This window comes from Macrobrachium nipponense, chromosome 15, assembly GCF_015104395.2.
Source record: "Macrobrachium nipponense isolate FS-2020 chromosome 15, ASM1510439v2, whole genome shotgun sequence".
Lineage (NCBI taxonomy): Eukaryota > Metazoa > Arthropoda > Malacostraca > Decapoda > Palaemonidae > Macrobrachium > Macrobrachium nipponense.
This window is the reverse complement of record NC_087208.1, coordinates 79,781,348-79,801,167: the sequence shown is the minus strand read 5'-3', so window position 1 is coordinate 79,801,167 and position 19,820 is coordinate 79,781,348. Positions and strand designations below refer to the sequence as shown.

Genomic DNA, 19,820 nt, shown 5'->3' with positions numbered 1-19,820 from the left:
ACTCCGCCGGAGTACGGGATCTCTCCTTGGAGGACTTACTCTTCGAGGCTCTAGAGCCCAAAGCAGATGTCTTACCCTTCTCTGCTCCGGGATTGGAAGCCGAAGACTTACGAGAGGAAGACGCCGAAGAAGTCTTTTTAGACAACGACGTCTTAGTCAAAGTTTTCTGCGCTCTGTGACCCTTCACTTTGGGAACCACAGAAGCGCCGGGCGTACCATACGAGAGCTCCGTTCCCGTAAAGCCCTAGAAGGAAGCAGCAGAAGTAGGCAGGAGAAGAAAGATACCAGTGGTGCCCAAGGAAAACCCCTTGAGCGTCCAACGTACCTACCTCGACCAACAAATCATCTACGCCTACCATAGGCTCTACCTTCAAATCCAAAGTGGCGACCTCCGCCGAAATATCCTGGCCTGGTTCCTTCATACATTGGGCGACCTGTCGTTGGATCGCCGTCATCGTCGAGGCTGCCTCCGTAGGGTCGACGTACCCCGTCGACTTGCCGCCGGGAAACAGCAGGACAGCCATCCTCTTCTCTAGGATGTAGGGTAGGGCTGTCCCTTGGCGGCGTTCTTCCCGAAGCCGCCGACCCAAGCTCTCAAGGTTGCAAGAGCAGTCTCTCTGACCACGGCAGCCTGGAAGAGAGGGTGTCTATTAGATTTTAGGCTAAGGTTGAGATTCAACCTTAGAATAAAATAAGCTTAAGTCTAGACAATATCAGCATATATTCCATAATATTAGAGAAAACTTAAGCTTAATATATACATCTCAGAATTCATATCTTATGACTATGCTGATGGAAAAATACTTACCCCGTCCAAAAACTGACTCACAAGATCGTAGCAGATCGTACACGTCTCGTGGAACCAGACCTGCAAACTTCCGTGAGTAGTTGAACACGGAGCATGAGACCTGCAGACCTCATGCCCGCAGGGGTCCTGGAGCACAGCGTTGCACCCCTGGTGCTCACAGTTGGTAGTCTGTAAGTGGAAGGATATATGAGTATCGATATAACACTCACAGGGCTACTCTAGTACTCCGTTGCATGCCGGAGAATGATAAATTTTCGGGCATAACCCCTCCCCTATCACCTTAAAAGGCATAAAATTGAAGACTCCGGCGTATGCCGGAGAATGAAAAACACCAAGGTCAGGGGAGGAACCCAGCTTAAGGTAACTTATAAATAACTTATAATTAACTTAAGCATAAAACAGTTAAACTACATCCGGAGAACGACTCCGAAACGCGGCGCTGTCCGACTCCGCCGGCGAAATGCCTAGGGCACTCGCCGGAGAGAAGGAACAGTGGAAAGCAAAAAGTGACCAACTGAAAACGCATACACTCCGCCGGCAGGCGGGGCTACCGTACCTCCCCCCTGTAATCGATGGGGCTCCGGGAAAGAGAACAGAGATCCGTCGTCATGGGGGAGGGAAGCGAGGAGGGGCGAAAACAGTTCCCGAGCATACAGCGGAGCGCCGGAGCAACAAAGGCGGGGGGAGGGGCAACCCCCCGAACTTCTTGTCACAGCTACAGCGAAGCACCACCGTAAAAACCAGGAGGGCAAGGTCACTCCCAGCCAAGCGTCTGTCCAGACTCCCCTACTCCCTCCGCGTAGGGAGAGAGGGAGTCAGGCCCGGATGGAGCGAGCAAGGACAAACCTCCCTCCCCCCTACTCTATGGCGAGAGCAAGGCGAAGGCGACTGGAGGGCGTCTGGCTGTACCGCTATCACGAGGTGACCAAGGTACAATAACACAACACAACTGACTAAATCGGTAGCCTAGGATAATGCAACCAAACTGATCAGAAAGATGCAACAAACGTGATGCAACAAAACTGATAATAAGGATGCAACAAAACTGAAAAGAGGACCATGGGACCACTGATACCTAGGCTAAGCGAACAGACGAGACGCCCTAGGCTAACCAAAACACAATATACAAAAAATAAAAGTAGGGGAAAATAAAATTACAGAAAGAGAAAAAATATCCAGGAGTGTACGACTAACCCGAAAGAAAGTCTACCACTGAAAGCTAGCCTGAGCCGATACGAAGAGCGATGGCTAGGGTCTGGACATGAAAAAACTGAATGCCTACGTAAGGTAGAGAGACATGCATGCATGACCTAAAACCAGGGTAGGCTAAATCCCCTAACAATATAATAATAAAAAGGACTAGAGACGCACGTTAAAAATAAGGGAAAGGTTCCAGGTATGGGAGACCGAGAACCAAACCGCCTTGAGGCAGAACAATGCCGCCATGCTCCAGACCGGGAACCTGTATTTATACCTAAAAAACGGCAAATACAGGCACCTGGATGGAACAAAACTAAATCCAAACCTTGCGGAATACTCAACTTAGCCGCTGCAATAGCTGAACGTTCCGTGGTAGCGATAATTCACGCAAACACAACACAAAATCAAGAGCAAAAAGAAACACGAGGGTCTCTAGGACTGCTAACGAAAAGGATGGCCACCAGAGGCGCGGCAGTCGGCTTGGCGTGGGTTGCAGTAGTAGTAGTTGCCGCCCCGCTCTGTGGGTCGGCTCTCTCCTTGAGGGAGTTTGTTGTGGGAAATTTCTAAATGGCAAGAATTCGTGTAGTGGTCTCACTCGCCCTAGTTACCATACCGACACCCTTTCTTTTTATTTGGGTGAGCGAGTCAGTTATACTGACCTCTTCTTTATTTTGTTTATTCTCTGGTATTTGTTAGCTCATTTACCTAAGAAATAATGAACTAAAGGATTATTTCGCGCAGCGACACAAACTGAGCCCAGAAATTAGTTTTTTCATGTTATCTCATGTATCAAGATTGTGTATTTTACTGTCTGTACTTTGTATACTCCATGTACGTATAAGGTCTTGAGCTGAAAATAAAGTTTATTGTTATTATTATTATCAATCATATCATTTACTGTTCCAGCAGCTAGTACCTATGAGGGCAAATGAATTTTGGGAAGCTGTTTACTGCTAATTCTCTCTCTCTCTCTCTCTCTCTCTCTCTCTCTCTCTCTCTCTCTCTCTCTACCAGGTTTGTCTTCTGTTACTTTGCATTGACAATCAGTGGAAACTTAAAATTTTTTTATGACTGGGTAGGGAGCTTCCAGACTGCCCAATGTCAAGTGTGTACCAAAATAAAATATAAGGAAACCCAAAATTCATTCAAATTTTGGCTGGAGAAAAAAAGTCATTAATAATGCAAAATATATGGAGAGTGAGCTAATTTATGCCAAGTACTTGATTCGCAAACTTAGATGACAAAAATTCTATAATAAAATTCTAATAATATGAAATTCAAAAATTAAGACTCAAAATGCAATTTAGTTGAACTGAATGCAATAAAAAAAAAATAAAAAAACCTTACCACTTCACTTTCAGAATCAGTTGGAGGATGCCTGGAATTTACCAACCCTGATGGGAGCAGAGCATGTCCCATACGTGCCATCCGTGATACTATGGCTGCTTTAGAATGTGGAGCATTTTCATTATCAATTCTGTTTTCAGTATCTGTAAAAAACTTGAATGGTTAATTTGAAAAAAACAACTCCTCTATCAATATTCAACATTACAAAATTAAAGAACATTTGTAAAATTTATAAAATTCTTGAAGCATGAAAAACATTTCAAAAACCATTATCAAACACTGGAAAAGATAATTCCTAAGAACAATTTCTTGAGGATCAATGGCTTCCACTGTAGCTACATGTAAGTTTATGCTGTGAGCAATATTCACTGCACTACCACTACAGTGTTTTTCACATCTTTCTCATGCAGAATTTCAATACAGTACAGTACCATACATATAAAAAAGCAAAAAATATTAAAAGCAATGCCATGGGCTCAAAGATCTTATATTATTAGTATCATTATAATAATAATTATAATATATAATAATAATAATAATAATAATAATAATAATAATAAAAAAAATTTTATAATAATAATTAATAATAATAAGAATAATAATAATTAATAATAATAATATAAAATAATAATAATAATAATATAATAATTATAATAATAATAATAATAATAATAATAATAATAATAATAATAATAATAATAATAATAATAATATAATAATAATAATACTAAAATAATAATAATAATAATAATAATAATAATAATAAAATAATAATAATGATGTTTTATCAAAGAAAATGGCAGAATTTACAGAATTCATTTCATACGAAGTTCTCTCATTCTTCTAATGATTTGACTTTCTGGCACACTGGTATTTCTAAGCAGCTGTCCAATGTTCATCATGCTGTAGGTCATCAACAGCTGGTGTTATCAATGGCGGTGGGGGATCAGGGACAGGCCGAGGGTCGGCATCAGGTAATCAGGTGTGTCTCGTAGGTTGGGAACAGGCCATAGTCGTCAGGGGTCAATCCGGTATTTCTTAAGTTTCTTTCTTTTCTGGTTTCTATTAAAGGATGTCTACATGTTTCAGCCACCTCATTTCGGCCATCATCGGGACAGGATCGTTGAGTGCAATGAGCTGCTTTGCACTATTTATTGCATTCAAATGGCTTGAGAAGTCTGGTACGTACCCCATTTTTCATTGGGCACTGCTTGTGGCTATCCTCTTCGTGGGCGGAGCCTCATTCTTGTCGGCGATGGTGGAGGTCTTGAAGTGCGTGCTGCTAGGTCATCCTCAGGGTGAGAGCCTGTGCTTTGCTCACCCTCAGGGTTACTAGGGACATCCTCAGGATGAGAGCTAACACTTCTATCATCCTCAGGATCCCTCTGGTGCAATGGTCATTGGGGGGCGTTGTCTGCTGCTCCCTGATGGAGGTGGGGAGAAGGGTCTCCTGTGTGACAATCATACTGTGCTTCTCCCTCCTGATGTGCAGCACTTCTAAGATTCACAGATGTAGATCGAATGCTTGGTCGATAAGCTTGAAGTTATCGATGATGTTGCAGCAGCGGATTCTTTTATCATGAGCATTTCTTGCATGACTGAATATTGTTCCTTCCTGCACATGAAAGGAGATCCTCTTTGGAGAGAAGCATTGACATCATCCCAACGTAAGTTCCGAGGCTTCCTCGGATGAGGCACGTATATCTGTAGATGACGTTTGTCTTCTTCAGGGGATCCTGTGGCAGTGCAGGGTTATTCTTTATGATAGGGCTGCATGTCTTCTTACATTTGCAGAATATGATCAAGTTGATCTACTTGCTGTTATCGGTTGGGGAAACATGGTTCTCGATTACTTCCCGTAGGAGTCGCTCTTCTTCTTTATATCGCCAATGGAAGGTTCACTTGTTGAAAAAGTTAATCTTTTGCGGGGTTCCTGTAGGTACCATTTCTCCATGCTCTTCCTAAAGACATCCTGGATGCTGCAGTTGGTGCTGTGTGTCCATTGTTCACTAGGACTTGGGCTGCATGTTCCATCTCCTTATGGGTATCTGTCCATGTCAAACAATGGGAGAGAGCTCTCCTGACGTAGGCACTGATGGTGGTGTCCTAATAATGCTCAGGGCATTTGCTCTCACCGTTCACACTTCCAAATTCATAAGCTTCATGTAGACCCTCGTGGTGAACAAACCCTCCTTCTATTCAACCAGGACGTCCAGGAAGAGAAGGCGGCCATCACAGATATGCACGATGGTAAAACGTAGACAGCTGTGGGTGTGAAAGGCTTGTCATATCTCCTCGATCTCCTCCATCGTTCCTGCTTGGATGAAGGTGTCATCTATATATCTTACGTATATAAAAGGCTTCCTGATGCTCCTATAGACACGCTCCTCCACTATGCCCACATAAAAGTTCACAAACAGGACCCCGAAGGGGCATCCCATTGTGACACCATCAATTTGCATGTACATATGGCCATGGTAATTAATGGAGGGGCGCCTTCTTGGTGCAAATTTCCAGCAGAGAGCAAAGGGCATGATCGGAGATGTTCAGTGGGTCAGTGGAGGGGTCCCTGTAAACATGTTCAAGATCTACGCCCCCGTAGACAGTATTGCATCGATGGATGTAGAGTCACTGCAGTCATACAAACGATAATTGTCATAGATTATTATATTGTTGTTTGCGATCGGCAACGAAGCGAAAACGTAATAAAACCATTTTTACCTTATATATTATTGTCATATACTCATAATAAAATGCATGTCTTATATATTATTGGCATATCTTCATAATAAAAAGCCTCTTCAAGGAATAATTCCTTGGGGTACATTTTTCAAAAGACAAAAATACACTTTACATGTTAACAGAGTGCAATGATTACTTTATTTTGATGTGATTACATACATTAATATTACAGTATGTTACTCTAGCCAGTACAGTAAGTATTTTTGTATCATAAATGTATATTCATTAACGAAAAAATACGTATGACCGCCGTACATACTATTTTTACACAATGTGATAGTGGTTACACCGTTCTACAAACTACCGATGTATTTTTACGTAAGTATCCTCTAAATTCTGTCATAAATCACTTTACTTACTTTTTTTGTGGAGCCCAAATACTACGTATATCCCGGAAAATTAACTAAATCGCGAATTTTATCATAGAGCAAGATTCACTAATTATTGTGTTTTCTTCTTCTTTGCATGACTAAATGCATTTTTAGGATACACTCATTTACAAATTTTCAAATACTATGAATGTAAATAGGCAAAATCTCTCTCTCTCTCCTCTTATCCGGTTCCTTCTCATCATTCTTTCTCTTCTCCAAAAGTCTCTTTCTCTCTCTTCTCTCTACAGAAAAAAACACAAAAAAACTAATAATAACTGATCATTATTATTTCGTAATAAAAGAACAAAATGGTCCCCGCCATTTGTAGGTACATGTGTTGCCATATTTTTATTCTTTCTGTGATTTATGAAACTGTGCTTCAATACAACTTTTATAGTTGACTCAATGATTATCACATTATAACAGTATACAAGAGAATATCTTAACACTATCCATGTTTCATTTCTTATCACCACAAAAATATTTAAGATACAAATTTCATTATGTTATTCTCGAGCTAAGCTCTTGTCCTTAGCTGCTTCTCTCTCTCCTCTCTCCTCTCTCTCTCTCTCTCTCTCTCTCGTCTCTCTCTCTCTCTCTCACCATCTCCAACTCTCTGCCTCTCTCTCTCTCTCTCTCTCTCTCTCTCAATAAATATTGAATTACTGTATCTAATATCATAAACTATTATGTACAAAGTTAAAAATAATAATAATTCCATTAATAAATTTGTTTCTTTTAGCAACTAATTGATTTCCAAAATAATTCTTTCGGTAATAAACATCCATCAGCTGATTCTAAACGTAAACAAAAGACCAAAATAGATTTTTATTGCTGTATTTTGCTGTTTATACATTAATATTATAGTTGGGTGCTGTAATCTTTACAGTAAATCATGTTTTTTATCATAAACATGTTCATTCACAAAATAGATATGTTTTTTGTCATAAATATGTTAATTCACAAAATAGATATACAGTAGAGCCCCGGTTCACAACCGTATTAGAACTCGACATAATTGGATTTCGCCACTAAATTTCCAATAAACTTTGTATCTGTTTTCAACCAAAAAACCAGTTTCCGACCCCCGACCATATGATGTTTGTAAACAAAACTGTTTCCGCCAACCGCCGCTAGTGGGCGTCATCCAGTGCTACCAAATGTAGCACAATTTCATGTTTTTTTTAGCATAATTTGACCCAAGAATTGAAGCTTAGCATAATTTCTTTCACACTTAGGGTTCTGGTACAATTTTAGTATGTATTTTCACTAAAATTTTAAATAAAATGCAGAAAATTCCTCAATTTCATACACAGCTATAGTGAATATATGTATCTTCATAGTGAAATTGCCTCAAAAGCAGCACTAACAAATGAGTTAATTACTAAGTTTGAACCCAACTAAGGAATGTTAAATTTTGTGAATATAAATAAATACCCACAGTGACATGACAAACGATCAGTAAAGTGAAAATAATGTTTTTTCTTCGTGAGTAAAGAATTAATTTTTTTCCTTTTTTAAGTTAAGTTTTATTTTTTCAGTAGTTATCAAAATTTTGATTATGTCTGAAGTGATTTTCACACACTTTTGTTTTCAAGTATTTATTCATTGTGTATGTGATCTATTAAAGAAAAATGGTGTTTCAGTGGCATGATAATGATCAAGTAATAAGTTTGTATGTTTTTCTTCTTGAGTAGAGACTGGTTTGTTTGTTTACCTTTTTTTTTAGTTTTAATTTTTCAGTAAATATCAAAATGTTATATTTGAAGTAATTCTCACACATTTTCAAGTATTTATTAATTGTGTATGTGACCTGTTAAAGAAAAATGGTTCTCAGTGGCATGATAATGATGCAGTAATAAGTAAAATTTGTATGTTTTTCTTCACATTTGTATGTGTGATCTTCACACATTTGTCAAATAGTATACTAGTGATTGCGTATGTGATCTATTAAAGAAAAATGGTGTTTTATTCGAGTTTGCTAAACATGGAAAGATCAACAAATTATTAGTTATAATATTGTCTGTTTGTCACTTTGTACTATCATTTCACCTAATATATAAATGTTTTAAATTTCCATTACATCATCGTTTTTAGCTCAATGTATTAAGAAAGAAAGAGATAATGATAGATTAATAGCATAATTCTGGCACAAAATTGCACCATATTTGGCATAAATTCTTGCTTGGACCGACTAGCATAATTTAGCAAAACGGTTGGTAACACTGGTGACGCCACTCTGCATTGTTTAAAGTCCGCAGCTATTGTTTTCAAACATTCAAACATGTGTCGTGTCTCGTACACCTTGCGCGCATTGCGTTTGCTTTTTCGGTGGTATCAACTCTATACGCAGTTACCTTTTGATTCATCATGGGTCCCAACATTACTACTGGATTTCTATGTTCAAACCTTTTGCTATTGTTAATCTCTGAAATAATGGAAAAGTGTTTACATGGCATCTCGCGTTTTCCTGCTTCAAAATGTTTCCATCATTTCCAACTCCAAAATAAACCATAAGTTTCGTCTATCCTCTCCTCTGCATGAAAGTGATGAGCGAAAAAAAAAAAAGATTTAATCAAGCACTCTTGCTTGATTTTTTTTCAAGCGTAGACCCATTCTAAAACCATGCTCACACTTGAGGCGCGCGTTTCAGTAGCAAATGCAATACGTATTTAAGTGTTAGGTTTAGAGTGAAGGCAATGTTACGTACGTAGGTTACATGTGCCTTTCGGTAGCGAATGCAATCTTTAAGCTTTGTTAAGCTTGCTGGTAAAGAAGAAGTTAGCCATAGCTTAAATCAGAGAAGCCACTATGCCATATTAAGTGCGTAGTAATTAAGAAATTAAGACGAATCTTTTATGTCGTACTGTAATACGTCAGTTTACGTGTAAGATTTGGTAGTGAAACCAGTTACATACGTAACATGTTCGGTTCGGTAGCAACACAATCTAAGCTTTTTAAGCTTGCCGGTAAAGAAGAGGTTAGCCTTAGCTTAACTCAGAAGCCGCTGCGGTATACATTAATTATAGAAATTAAGTAGATTCTTTTATGTCTACTGTAAAAATACGTCATTGTTTACATGTGAGATTTGGTAGTGAAACCACTGTTACATACGTAACGTGTGCCGTTCGGTAGCGAACGCAATCTTAAGCTTTGATAACACACACTCTCTCTCTCTCTCTCTCTCTTTATTTATTTATTTTTATTTATTCATTTATTTTTATTTATTTATTTCTTATTTAATGCTCTCTCTCTCTCTCTCTCTCTCTCTCTCCTCTCTCTCTCATCCTCTCTCTCTCTCGCTCTCTTCTCTCTCATCCTAGCTTGCTGGTAAAGAGGAGGTTAGCCTTAGCTTAAATCAGAGAAGCCGCTATGGTATAGGATAATTATAGAAATTAAGACGATTCTTTTGTCTACTGTAAAAAGACGTCAATGTTTACGTGAGATCTGGTAGTGACACAGTTTACATATGTAACGCGTGCGCGGTAACGAACGCAATCTCTATGCTTGGTTTATAAGCGTCCTCGTAAAAAAGAGGTTAGCTTGATATTAAACTTAAGAGATGCTGGTACGTAATGGTATAGTAATTGTAGAAATTAAGAAGATTCTTTTGCTTATACATACGTATATATGTGCTATGCAGTACCATAATGATTGTCAAAGTCCAATAAGCTTGAAACCAGCCCTGATATTGGACAATTTGCCGTAAAAGACGCACCTTTCTTACAAGGACATTTATGAAACAAAATCGTTAGTATCATAATATTTACTGAAAGATAATTTTCAAGCGATTTTGTATACAGTCTTGCAGTCAACTTCGTATAAGATTTACCATAAATTAATATCGAATGTAAACGTTTCTAGGCTTATAGTGACGATATGGTTTGTTTACTACCATAGTCCCGCTATGAACCACCAGGGCTGCGCTATGGTTTGTTTACATCCTTAAATGCCGACTTACTGTAGGGAAATTTTCCCTAAGTTTTTTATTAATATAAATTGGGTTTAATTTTAATAGTTTATTAATTTACTGTAATAATTAGACTTGCTTTTCAATGTTTTTATTATGTTAGCAACACGTTTTATGCCTACCCACTACACTATGTTCCACTTACTATTTACCTAGGTAGCCTATGGCGCTTGGTCAACAATCGGTTGGACGCAGGCCAGTTTTCTTTTATACTGTATACTATTATACATTTAAAATTATATACGTTTTTAACATGATGTTTTATTTAACTTTTAACTTATTTAGTTGTAATTTACATGTAATGTATTGTATGAAAAGGCAAGGTTAGGGTAATACTGATGGTCAAGAACGGATTAATCCATTTTCAGTTATTTCTTAATGGGAAAACTTGATTCAGTTCTCGAAATAATCGAATTTCGACGCTCCTTCTGGAACGAATTAGCGTCGAAAACCGAGGCTCTACTGTACTATGTACTTTTAGTTTGGTGCAGCAGCCAAATCATGAAAATAAAAAGGAATTGTTAGGTAATATACTTTTGTTTGCTGATCTGATGAAGGGGAAATTGAAGATAGGAAAGAATAACTTTGAAACTGTCTTGAATTTAGTTTAAGGTGATAGTTGAAGACATATTTGGTGCTTGAACTAAAGTAGGCAGTTATAAACATTGAAATAGTGGTCTTGGGTGGGTTAATTATTAAAGTAGGCAGTTTAAAGCGTTTTTTAGGGGGGTACCAGGATAACACAGGTATTTATTTATCACGGGAGGTTCTGGGCCCTATCCCCCACGATTATCGAGGCCCTACTGTATACAGTTTTTTATTGTTTTATGTGTAAATAAATAGCTCTTGAAGCATTATTACTAAAATAAATTTTTAGACTGGTTCATGGACAATTTTTTTATTGCTTGTAAAAATACATAAATAAAGGTGTTAAAATAACTGGAATAAAAAGAATTGTCACTCACTAAAATATCCTATTTTCTCTAGTGACATCATGATTTTTCAACTGCAAAAAAAAAAAATTTAGAATTACAGATCGAATTTCTAAATTTCCCAGTAAGAGAAATATTGTTACTATTGTAGAATAAGTGTTAAAAATTTTAAGCAAATCCCGTCAATCATAAGGTAGAGTGTCACTTACTTTATAATGGAGCCTTATAGCTTAGGCATGCCCCTTAAGGCTATTAGACTTTCATGAGGTGTATATTTCACATCCATAAGTTAGTATAAAACACTAAAGCTTTGCATAAGTAGTCTCAATATCTGAGTTAAGTCAGCACCCAATGCAGTGTGGGACACAACTTTCAGCACATAAGTTACATATCCATTGATTACTAAGGCGAACAAAATGAGGCAAACTGCCTCTCAGGTTACATTCATAAAGAACCCTCAGAATGGCATACATACAGTCAATCGCCCATATTCACATTCTCGAGATTTGCACACTCACATATTCACGGATTTTTCTTTGGACCATATCTACCAATTATGTATTCGCAAGAAATATGCCTTTTCACGGAATTTTTCCAATGATAAATACTCACTAATTAGTGCATTTTTATGTTATTTTCATGACTAAATACATTTTTATGATACAAAAAATATTTATTAATTTTCAAATATTAATACTGATTAAATTCTGTATTAGGAAGTTTAATAAGACTAAATGACTTCACATCATAAAAATAATTCTATCTTTAAGGGTACTACTACACTTTATGATAAAATAATAATTTACAGCACTAATTTCAAAATTAAGTTTAATAAAATTAAGCAATAAAAATAAAATTTCCCTCTCTCTCTCTTACTTACGTATGTTTATGTATAAATAAATCATTTACCTAATAACTAGTTTACAAATATTTAGAAGATTAATAAAAGAAATAGTGATTCCCAGTCTTCAAGAATGGAGGGCGGGTGAGTAGATGACAGTTTGATATATGTATTGGTGGAAGGGAAGCCCAAGAGTTAATATCTCTCTCTCTCTCTCTCTCTCTCTCTCTCTCTCTCTCTCTCTCTCTCTCTCTCTCTCTCTCTCATTGACTGTAGGGTGAGGTGGGGGAACACCAACCTATTAGTAGAAAAAATTACATAAAAATTCCATTTTGTACCTGAGAGAGTGCAACTGTGCCCAAAACAAAGTACATAATATAACCCACCTATGGTATACTCATAAATCCTGAACTCAGAGAACAAGTATCATATTTTGCATTTTAAAAATATTTGGGAACTCGGATCTGTTTTCCCATATCATGGGGAAACACTGACTGGGATGTGATGGAACACCAACCCTTATTTTCGAGGTTAAAAAAAAAAATCACCTGAAATCAACTTATATGATAACCCTAGCCAACCCCCATCGTTATTAACCTATTGTTCATGTGTTGTCCACTGAGATGGGTGCTGCGTTGGTGGTGAGTTTCGGTGCGCAGTTTGAAATAGTTATCGTACCAGAGCATTCAGTCAGTGTTCTCCCTTGGTCAATATTCACCCGCCTCACCCTAAGTATATATCTTCAATGGTAAAATGTTTGAGATGACTTTGAAATTATATTATAATAATAATATAATCTCTAAGATGAATATACAGTAATAGGATAGTAATTTACGGTATATTTGAAGTAGGATGTTATTTAAGGTATGCAATTAGTATTTGAACTTTCAAGATAGGCAGTTACTATAAGCATTTTTAGAGGGAGTTCTAAGTATTCGTGGCTTTTAACTATTTGCAGGGGTCTGATGCACATCCCCATGTATCTCCAAGCTGTATCATAACCCTTCTCAAGATCAAAGAAAGCCATGATATGATGCTGCTAGTTAGCAAAAGCTTCACATACTGAAGATTCCACTCAAACCAACACACCAGTTGTGGAGTGCATACTTCAAAACCACACTGAGAAGGCAACAAACATTTTTCACATTCCAAGTACCACATCAAACAAATATTCATCATTCTTTCCATGACCTTACAAAGACATGATGTCAGTGTAATGGGACGATAATTCTCTGTCTTAAGTCTTACCCTGGTTTCACAAATGGCAGTAATTTCAACATTGTCCATAGCTTAATGAAGACATGTTCTCTGTTAATGAGGCTTAATTTTAAGCCTGGTATTTTTGGGGTATGCTTAATCATTAATATGTTATATCATCCAGTCCAGGAGCTGATACACTACACATACCTAAGGCTGATTTAAAGTCCCTCACAGTAAAACAGTAAACCATATTGCTCATTCCTCGATGTAATACAATAAATTTCTATCTATTCCATTAGCCTTCTTTGAGCTGAATAAGGTCTGTCATCATTTTTCTTTGAAACATTAGCAAAATGATTAGCAGACTAATTTGCCACTAACGAAAGATCTACTTCACTAACATTGATCATGGTAACTGGAGGTTGAAAAGGAGTAAATTTTCCTCCTATTTTTTCTAACTCTTTTCCAAACTAACATCAAGGATGTTTGTAATTTAGTGAATATATGAAAATCATCCAAGATTTCTTTCGTGCCTTTTTAATTTTCATGCGGAAATGAGCTCTTGCTTTTTGAAATTCAATGCAGTAATACTATCATTTTTGTCTGCAATATCTGATGAAAGCTGACCTCATAGTTCTATCAGTTTCCTGGCATTTATGAGTCCATCAGGGAACTGGTCGGCAGATAAATGTACCTTTAGTCCTAGGTATTGATTGAAGACCAACTGAAAATATAATTGTGTGAAAAATCAAGAGCATCACCTACAAAGGGAACGTCAACAGCCAAGATGCAGGTCTAAAGATGGGAAGACCAGAAGAAAGTAAAGGCTAAGAGAAAGATAATAAAGAGGTGAAAAATAAGAACAAAGGCTTACAACGCTTCTTTGACCCTTATTACCTCGGGCCTCTATAGGCTCTTCTTAACTCACCCAGCACAAAGTCGAGGCAGGCATCTCCTGAAGGAAAATGAACTGTGGGAGCCACCAAAGAAGCAACAGCAGAAGCCGCAGTGGTGGCAAGAACAACAAGAATGGTGGTCCCAGATGGAGAGGCTACTGCCAAATAAAAAGGTTCAACAGAGACTGATACAAGGAAAGAGCTCTTGTTCATAGCCAGTGCGCAAGGAAGATATACAAATATGTAAATATTTTCTGGAATGCCCAGCAAAGACTGCAGCACCTGCAGCAGCTCCTTGGTCCCCTGAGGATATCTTGGAGACATCACTGCAGAAGCAGGGGAGATCAAACTGGGAGATGAGACAATGGGAGTTACTGGAGCCATCATCAAACCAGCTTAAGTTTCAGCCTGAAAGGGTCTTGGTTGATCACTATCCAATCCCAAGTGAACCTTCCTTAGCCTTCCTTAGGGGCCAGAGTTGGCATTTTCTTCCACTCTAATCCTTAATTCTTCACCTGGAAAGAATGAAGGTCAACATCAAAGTAATACATAAAATTTTTACACATACAGTAATGCCTAGGACACCTACTCAACCTTCCTCATAAAAGAATCAGACATTAATATTTACACGAGTCCAGACCCAGGTTATAATACAACCCTGATTCATCAATCATTCAATGTGCAAAAAACAGGAAAGAGCAGCAACCATCAAGTTGTGCAGTGCCTCAACTCCTCATCTGCCTGCCACTCGTTAACCACCCTGTTACCAAGTTTCTACACAATTAAGATTTTACCAAGATGAAGGTTTGTATTCTTACAGGAACAAATGTCTGTTGATAGTTTTTATACCTTCTGGTAGAATGTTCAAGCTTCTATTTGAACTTGAAATATCTTGATGATGATGTTGGAGATCTACTTGTGGAGTACTTCTACCTGATTGGTCACCACCACCCTTCTGCTTGACACGTTCAACTATGACATCGTAAAAAATTATTGTTGTATTATCCTGAAAGACAGAAGTTTACAGACTATAAATCACACCACCTGAAGTGACTATTGATAAAGAGGAGTAAATTACCACAGAAATTTTGTTGAGTAATCTGTATTTTTATATGCATACAAACCAGAGCCTTTAATAGAGATGTATCCATCAGTGCAAGCAGGAATTGGTCACTGAAACTTATTAAAATAGTAGTTAACTGGTGGTTAAAAGGTGTGAGTGAGGAAACACTGTTACTCACCTGTCATCTCTATGCATGTCTCACTTCAGCATCAGGGGCACAGTGGGTTAATTAAGGTGGGAAATAGGACATAAGGCTCTGGTTTGTATCTCTGAGAAAGCAATACTAAGGGTAATTTGTACTTCTCACAAGTGTACAAACATGAAATTTTTTTATAATAAAATAATGGTTTATATTTACTTACCAAGTAACTACATAACTATGAGTTTCTACTCTATCGGCAGTTCAAAATTTGAAAATTCAAAAATTCACAGTAGCAGGCTTCTGTTTTGGCATAGGTGGTAATTAGCCCCCGCCCACATCCGGGGAAGAGTAGGTACAACAATGCTGGAAAATCAATTTTTTTGTGCTTTTGACTTCTAGTAAGCTGACTGAAGAATCATGAAGAGCGACAGGTTCTTTTTAGAGACTACGTATAGTAGATTCACATCAACAATCCATAGGAGCAATCAAAAGAGCAGACTTTTGTGAGGGAGTAACTCCTTTAGAGGCAAAAGTGCACCACAGTTCTCTCTTCTTGAGTACTCCCATGGACAATAAGGCAGCCAACATCTGGGAGCCATCCCTGATGGCCTTATCTGCAATAGAACACTCCCAACCACTCCACAGAGAAGTTCTCCTGAAGGCAATTACAATCCTCTATCTCCTTTGCTAGTGTGCCGATGGTCCAATCCATAAAGCTAAAAATTTAAAAAACCTTAAAGATGTCCCTGACAAAGCAGTCTAACTCCTAGGACGTAAACATGATCTTCGCAACACTAAATGCTGACCATTGCAACAAGTCGATAAGGATGGAAAAGACCACATGGGAGGAGACAGAAACTTCCAGAAAAGGGGCTTCTCCAGTCATGTACGATAAGTACCTCCTAGGTGTCAAACAAGCGGGAGGAGCACTAAACACCACTTTACCAAGCTCTCTCTTCTCAGCCATACAGCTGTTAACATTCGCAAAAGCTTTCCTAGAGGATGAGGAAAGAACCATCTTCAGTAGCCTGGCAGACTCTTCAGACTGCCTCATCATGAAGTCCAGGCCTGGAGACAAAGGCATCCTGGGAGAAAAGAATGTTGGGTAGCAGAAAAGGAAGTACTTTAACAGTATAGCATACACCAATGTTAATTAACAACTTCTTCCGCTTCTTCATTCGATGAAATATCCAAAAGAACTAAGTCTGGATCCATTTGAGCAGTCGATGGGTGTTTCTGTAAAAGATCCAGAATATTATCCAACTGCCATTGGATAGGATCCAAGGAAGGATCTGAGACAGGTGAGTGCGCGGACATGCAGGAATGCACTGGCACTGGGAGGTCAGACATTGGGCGGTCGGACACTGGGAGGATGGACCCTGGGCACTCACACTTTGAACACTGTTCAGATACTACATGCTCGGACAATAGACATGCAGACACTAGGCATTCCTTCAACACACCATGCTTCTTCAAAACAGAGGGCCACTTTGGCTCCAAATACTGGTGTTCCAACACAGAAGGCACTGGGTTAACAAGTTTGGGACTATCCCAAAAGCTGCAGGATGGAAGCGGAATATGCTCCTGTACCTTAGGGAACCTATGAAGATGCAGAGAAGCACTGTCACCAGACGGAAAATGCCTTTTCAATGGCCTAGCCCCTGTCGAGAAGCGCTCTCATCCCTTGCCAGCACTCAATTCTGAATAACTGAATGACGGGGTATGAAAATCCGTTTGGACACTTTTCCAACAGTGATCCTCTGAGTCCTGGGAACTAACTACAGGCTCAGCTGAGGGAGCAACTACCCATAGTCAAACTCCACCGACCTCCAATTTGCCTCCTCCCTGGTTTGGGGAAGTTTGACATTGACCGTTGTCCAGGAGAATCAATGGGATGAGTAGCCATGCCCACCACTGCAAGTGCACCAACACTGATACCACTTAACTTATCCATAAGGGCCTTCACTGAAGACCCAATTTGGGCTACAGATTTAGCAAGTAGACCAAACTTACGGTCCATCCTAGCTTCTAGGCTGGCAATGGCATTGGGATCAGCAGGAAGGGAGTCAGGTGATGGAGCAGGAGGTAAAGTGTGTGTTTGTGTGTATATGTGTATGTATGTATGTATGTATATATATATATATATATATATATATATATATATATATATATATGCAATAATGCGGGGAAATGTTCCTGAGAGAAATCCGCGAATGTGTGAGTCCGCGAATCCGGAGAACGCGAATCCGGAGAAACGCGAATACGGGGGCCCACTGTATATATATACATACATATATATATATATATATATATATATATATATATATATATATATATATATATATATATATATATAATATATAATATATATATATATATATATATATATATATATATATATATATATATATATATATATATATAATATATATATATATATATATATATATATATTATATATATATATTATATATATATATATATATGTATGTATATATATACAGTGGGCCCCCGTATTCGCGTTCTCCGGATTCGCGGACTCACACATTCGCGGATTTCTCTCTGGAACATTTCCCCGCATTATTCGTGGAAAATTCGCGCATTCGCGGTATTTTTCTATGAGAAATATCCACAAATTCCTGGTTTTTTTTTTTATCAATTTCATCATAAAATGCAATTTTTGTGATAAAACTATTAAAAAAACCAAGTATGAAAATTTTTAGTGGTTTTTCTTGAGTTTTAACTAACAAAATATGCTGTTTTTATCGTTTTTATAGGGGTTCAAAACATTCGCTGGTTCTAACTATTCATGGGGGTTCTGGTACGCATCCCCCGCGAATACGGGGGACTACTGTATATAAATATATATATATATATATATATATATATATATATATATATATATATATATATATATATATATATATATATTATATATATATACACAGCCTTTGCTGCAATACCTAATACTACTAAAAAAGCTAGAATCTGACATACCAAGTCAAAAAATAGTAAAAACTTCCAGTAAACACCAAATAAGCTAACAATGATTAGCAAGAAACCAAAACGGATGAATACTTCACCAAAGGCAAACATTACACCATCAGGCAAAATTCGAATCAGAGCTGCCCAACACCATGTCCAAAACAAATTGGCTTTCCAGCAGTGTTGTACCTAGTTTTCCCTGGATGTATATGGGGACTAATTACCTACACCCAAACGAAAGCGCGCTACTGCGAATTTTTTCATTTAGAACTGCCAATAGAGTATAAACTTATGGCTGTAGTTACTTATATAAAACAGACCCTTTTATGTAATAGTATCCATCAGCACAGGCAAAGATGGGGGTGAATAAGAGAATACCCCACTCTCCATACATCTCACCGCTAACTTTTTCCTTCAGCAATAGAGACTGAGCAGTGCAATTGAGGTTAGTTCAAATGATAAAATGCCCTGGCTGGAAACCTATGAGAAATAAAAATCACTTTTGAATTCACTTATTCCTACATAAATACAAACCACTGTCTTTTACATAAAAGATTTACTCCTTAGGTGGGGCATCATCTCTGTATCTGACTAAAGTTGACTTCCACCCAGTAGTGCCATGCTCCTGACTATGCATGCAGGGGATGTCAACCAATTCTGTAACCTTACTGGTCTAGTGAAATGGCTGACCAGAGCAATAGGGCCCTGAGCCTGGGTACCCTGCATTTCAGGAGGGTACTCAAGACAGGAAAAATTTTGGAGGAACACATCTTTCATAGAGGGCTTCAAATTCAAAGGCAGCTTAAGTCTGGCTACTATCTAAAATGGGTACAGAATAAGCTCTACCACAGCCTTGGCTCCCCTTAATAAAAGAGAAGGGAAAGAGGGAAAAGGATCCTAGTAACTGGTACTAGGCTCGTCCTTTTCAAATAGTACTTCAAAGTGCAAACCAGCAAAAAAGTAACTTATCTAGGTCACCACCAACAAAGTCTCCAAGGGATTTGATTCAGAAACTCTCAAATCTCTAGTCTGGAAACTAGGAAACAAGAGAGAATGACAAACCCACCCCTCTAAGCACCAAATGAGACAGGACAGGTCATGCAACTCACCCATCATTTTTCCCACAGCCAAAGCTAAGAGAAAACAGTCTTGATCATGAGGTCTCTGTCCAAAGCACAGAACAGAGGCTCAGAGGGTGATGTGGTAAGGCTTTGCAGCACTAGAGATGTACCACACTTGGGGGTTGGAGCGTCAGAGGAGAGCAAGACAGTTCAAAGCTTCTAATTAGGATGAACTACTCCACTGAGGTGGAGAGGTTTATCT

At 38.1% G+C, this 19,820-nt stretch overlaps 1 protein-coding gene across 1 annotated transcript in view; it reads right to left on the bottom strand.

Annotated features, from left to right (window-relative positions):
* LOC135226728 (FK506-binding protein 15-like) overlaps positions 1 to 19,820 on the bottom strand; it is a 194,941-nt gene that overhangs the window by 80,932 nt on the left and 94,189 nt on the right. The window contains 2 exon segments of the mRNA XM_064266437.1: positions 3,356 to 3,498; positions 15,157 to 15,313. Of these exon segments, the coding sequence (XP_064122507.1) occupies positions 3,356 to 3,498; positions 15,157 to 15,313 (300 nt within the window).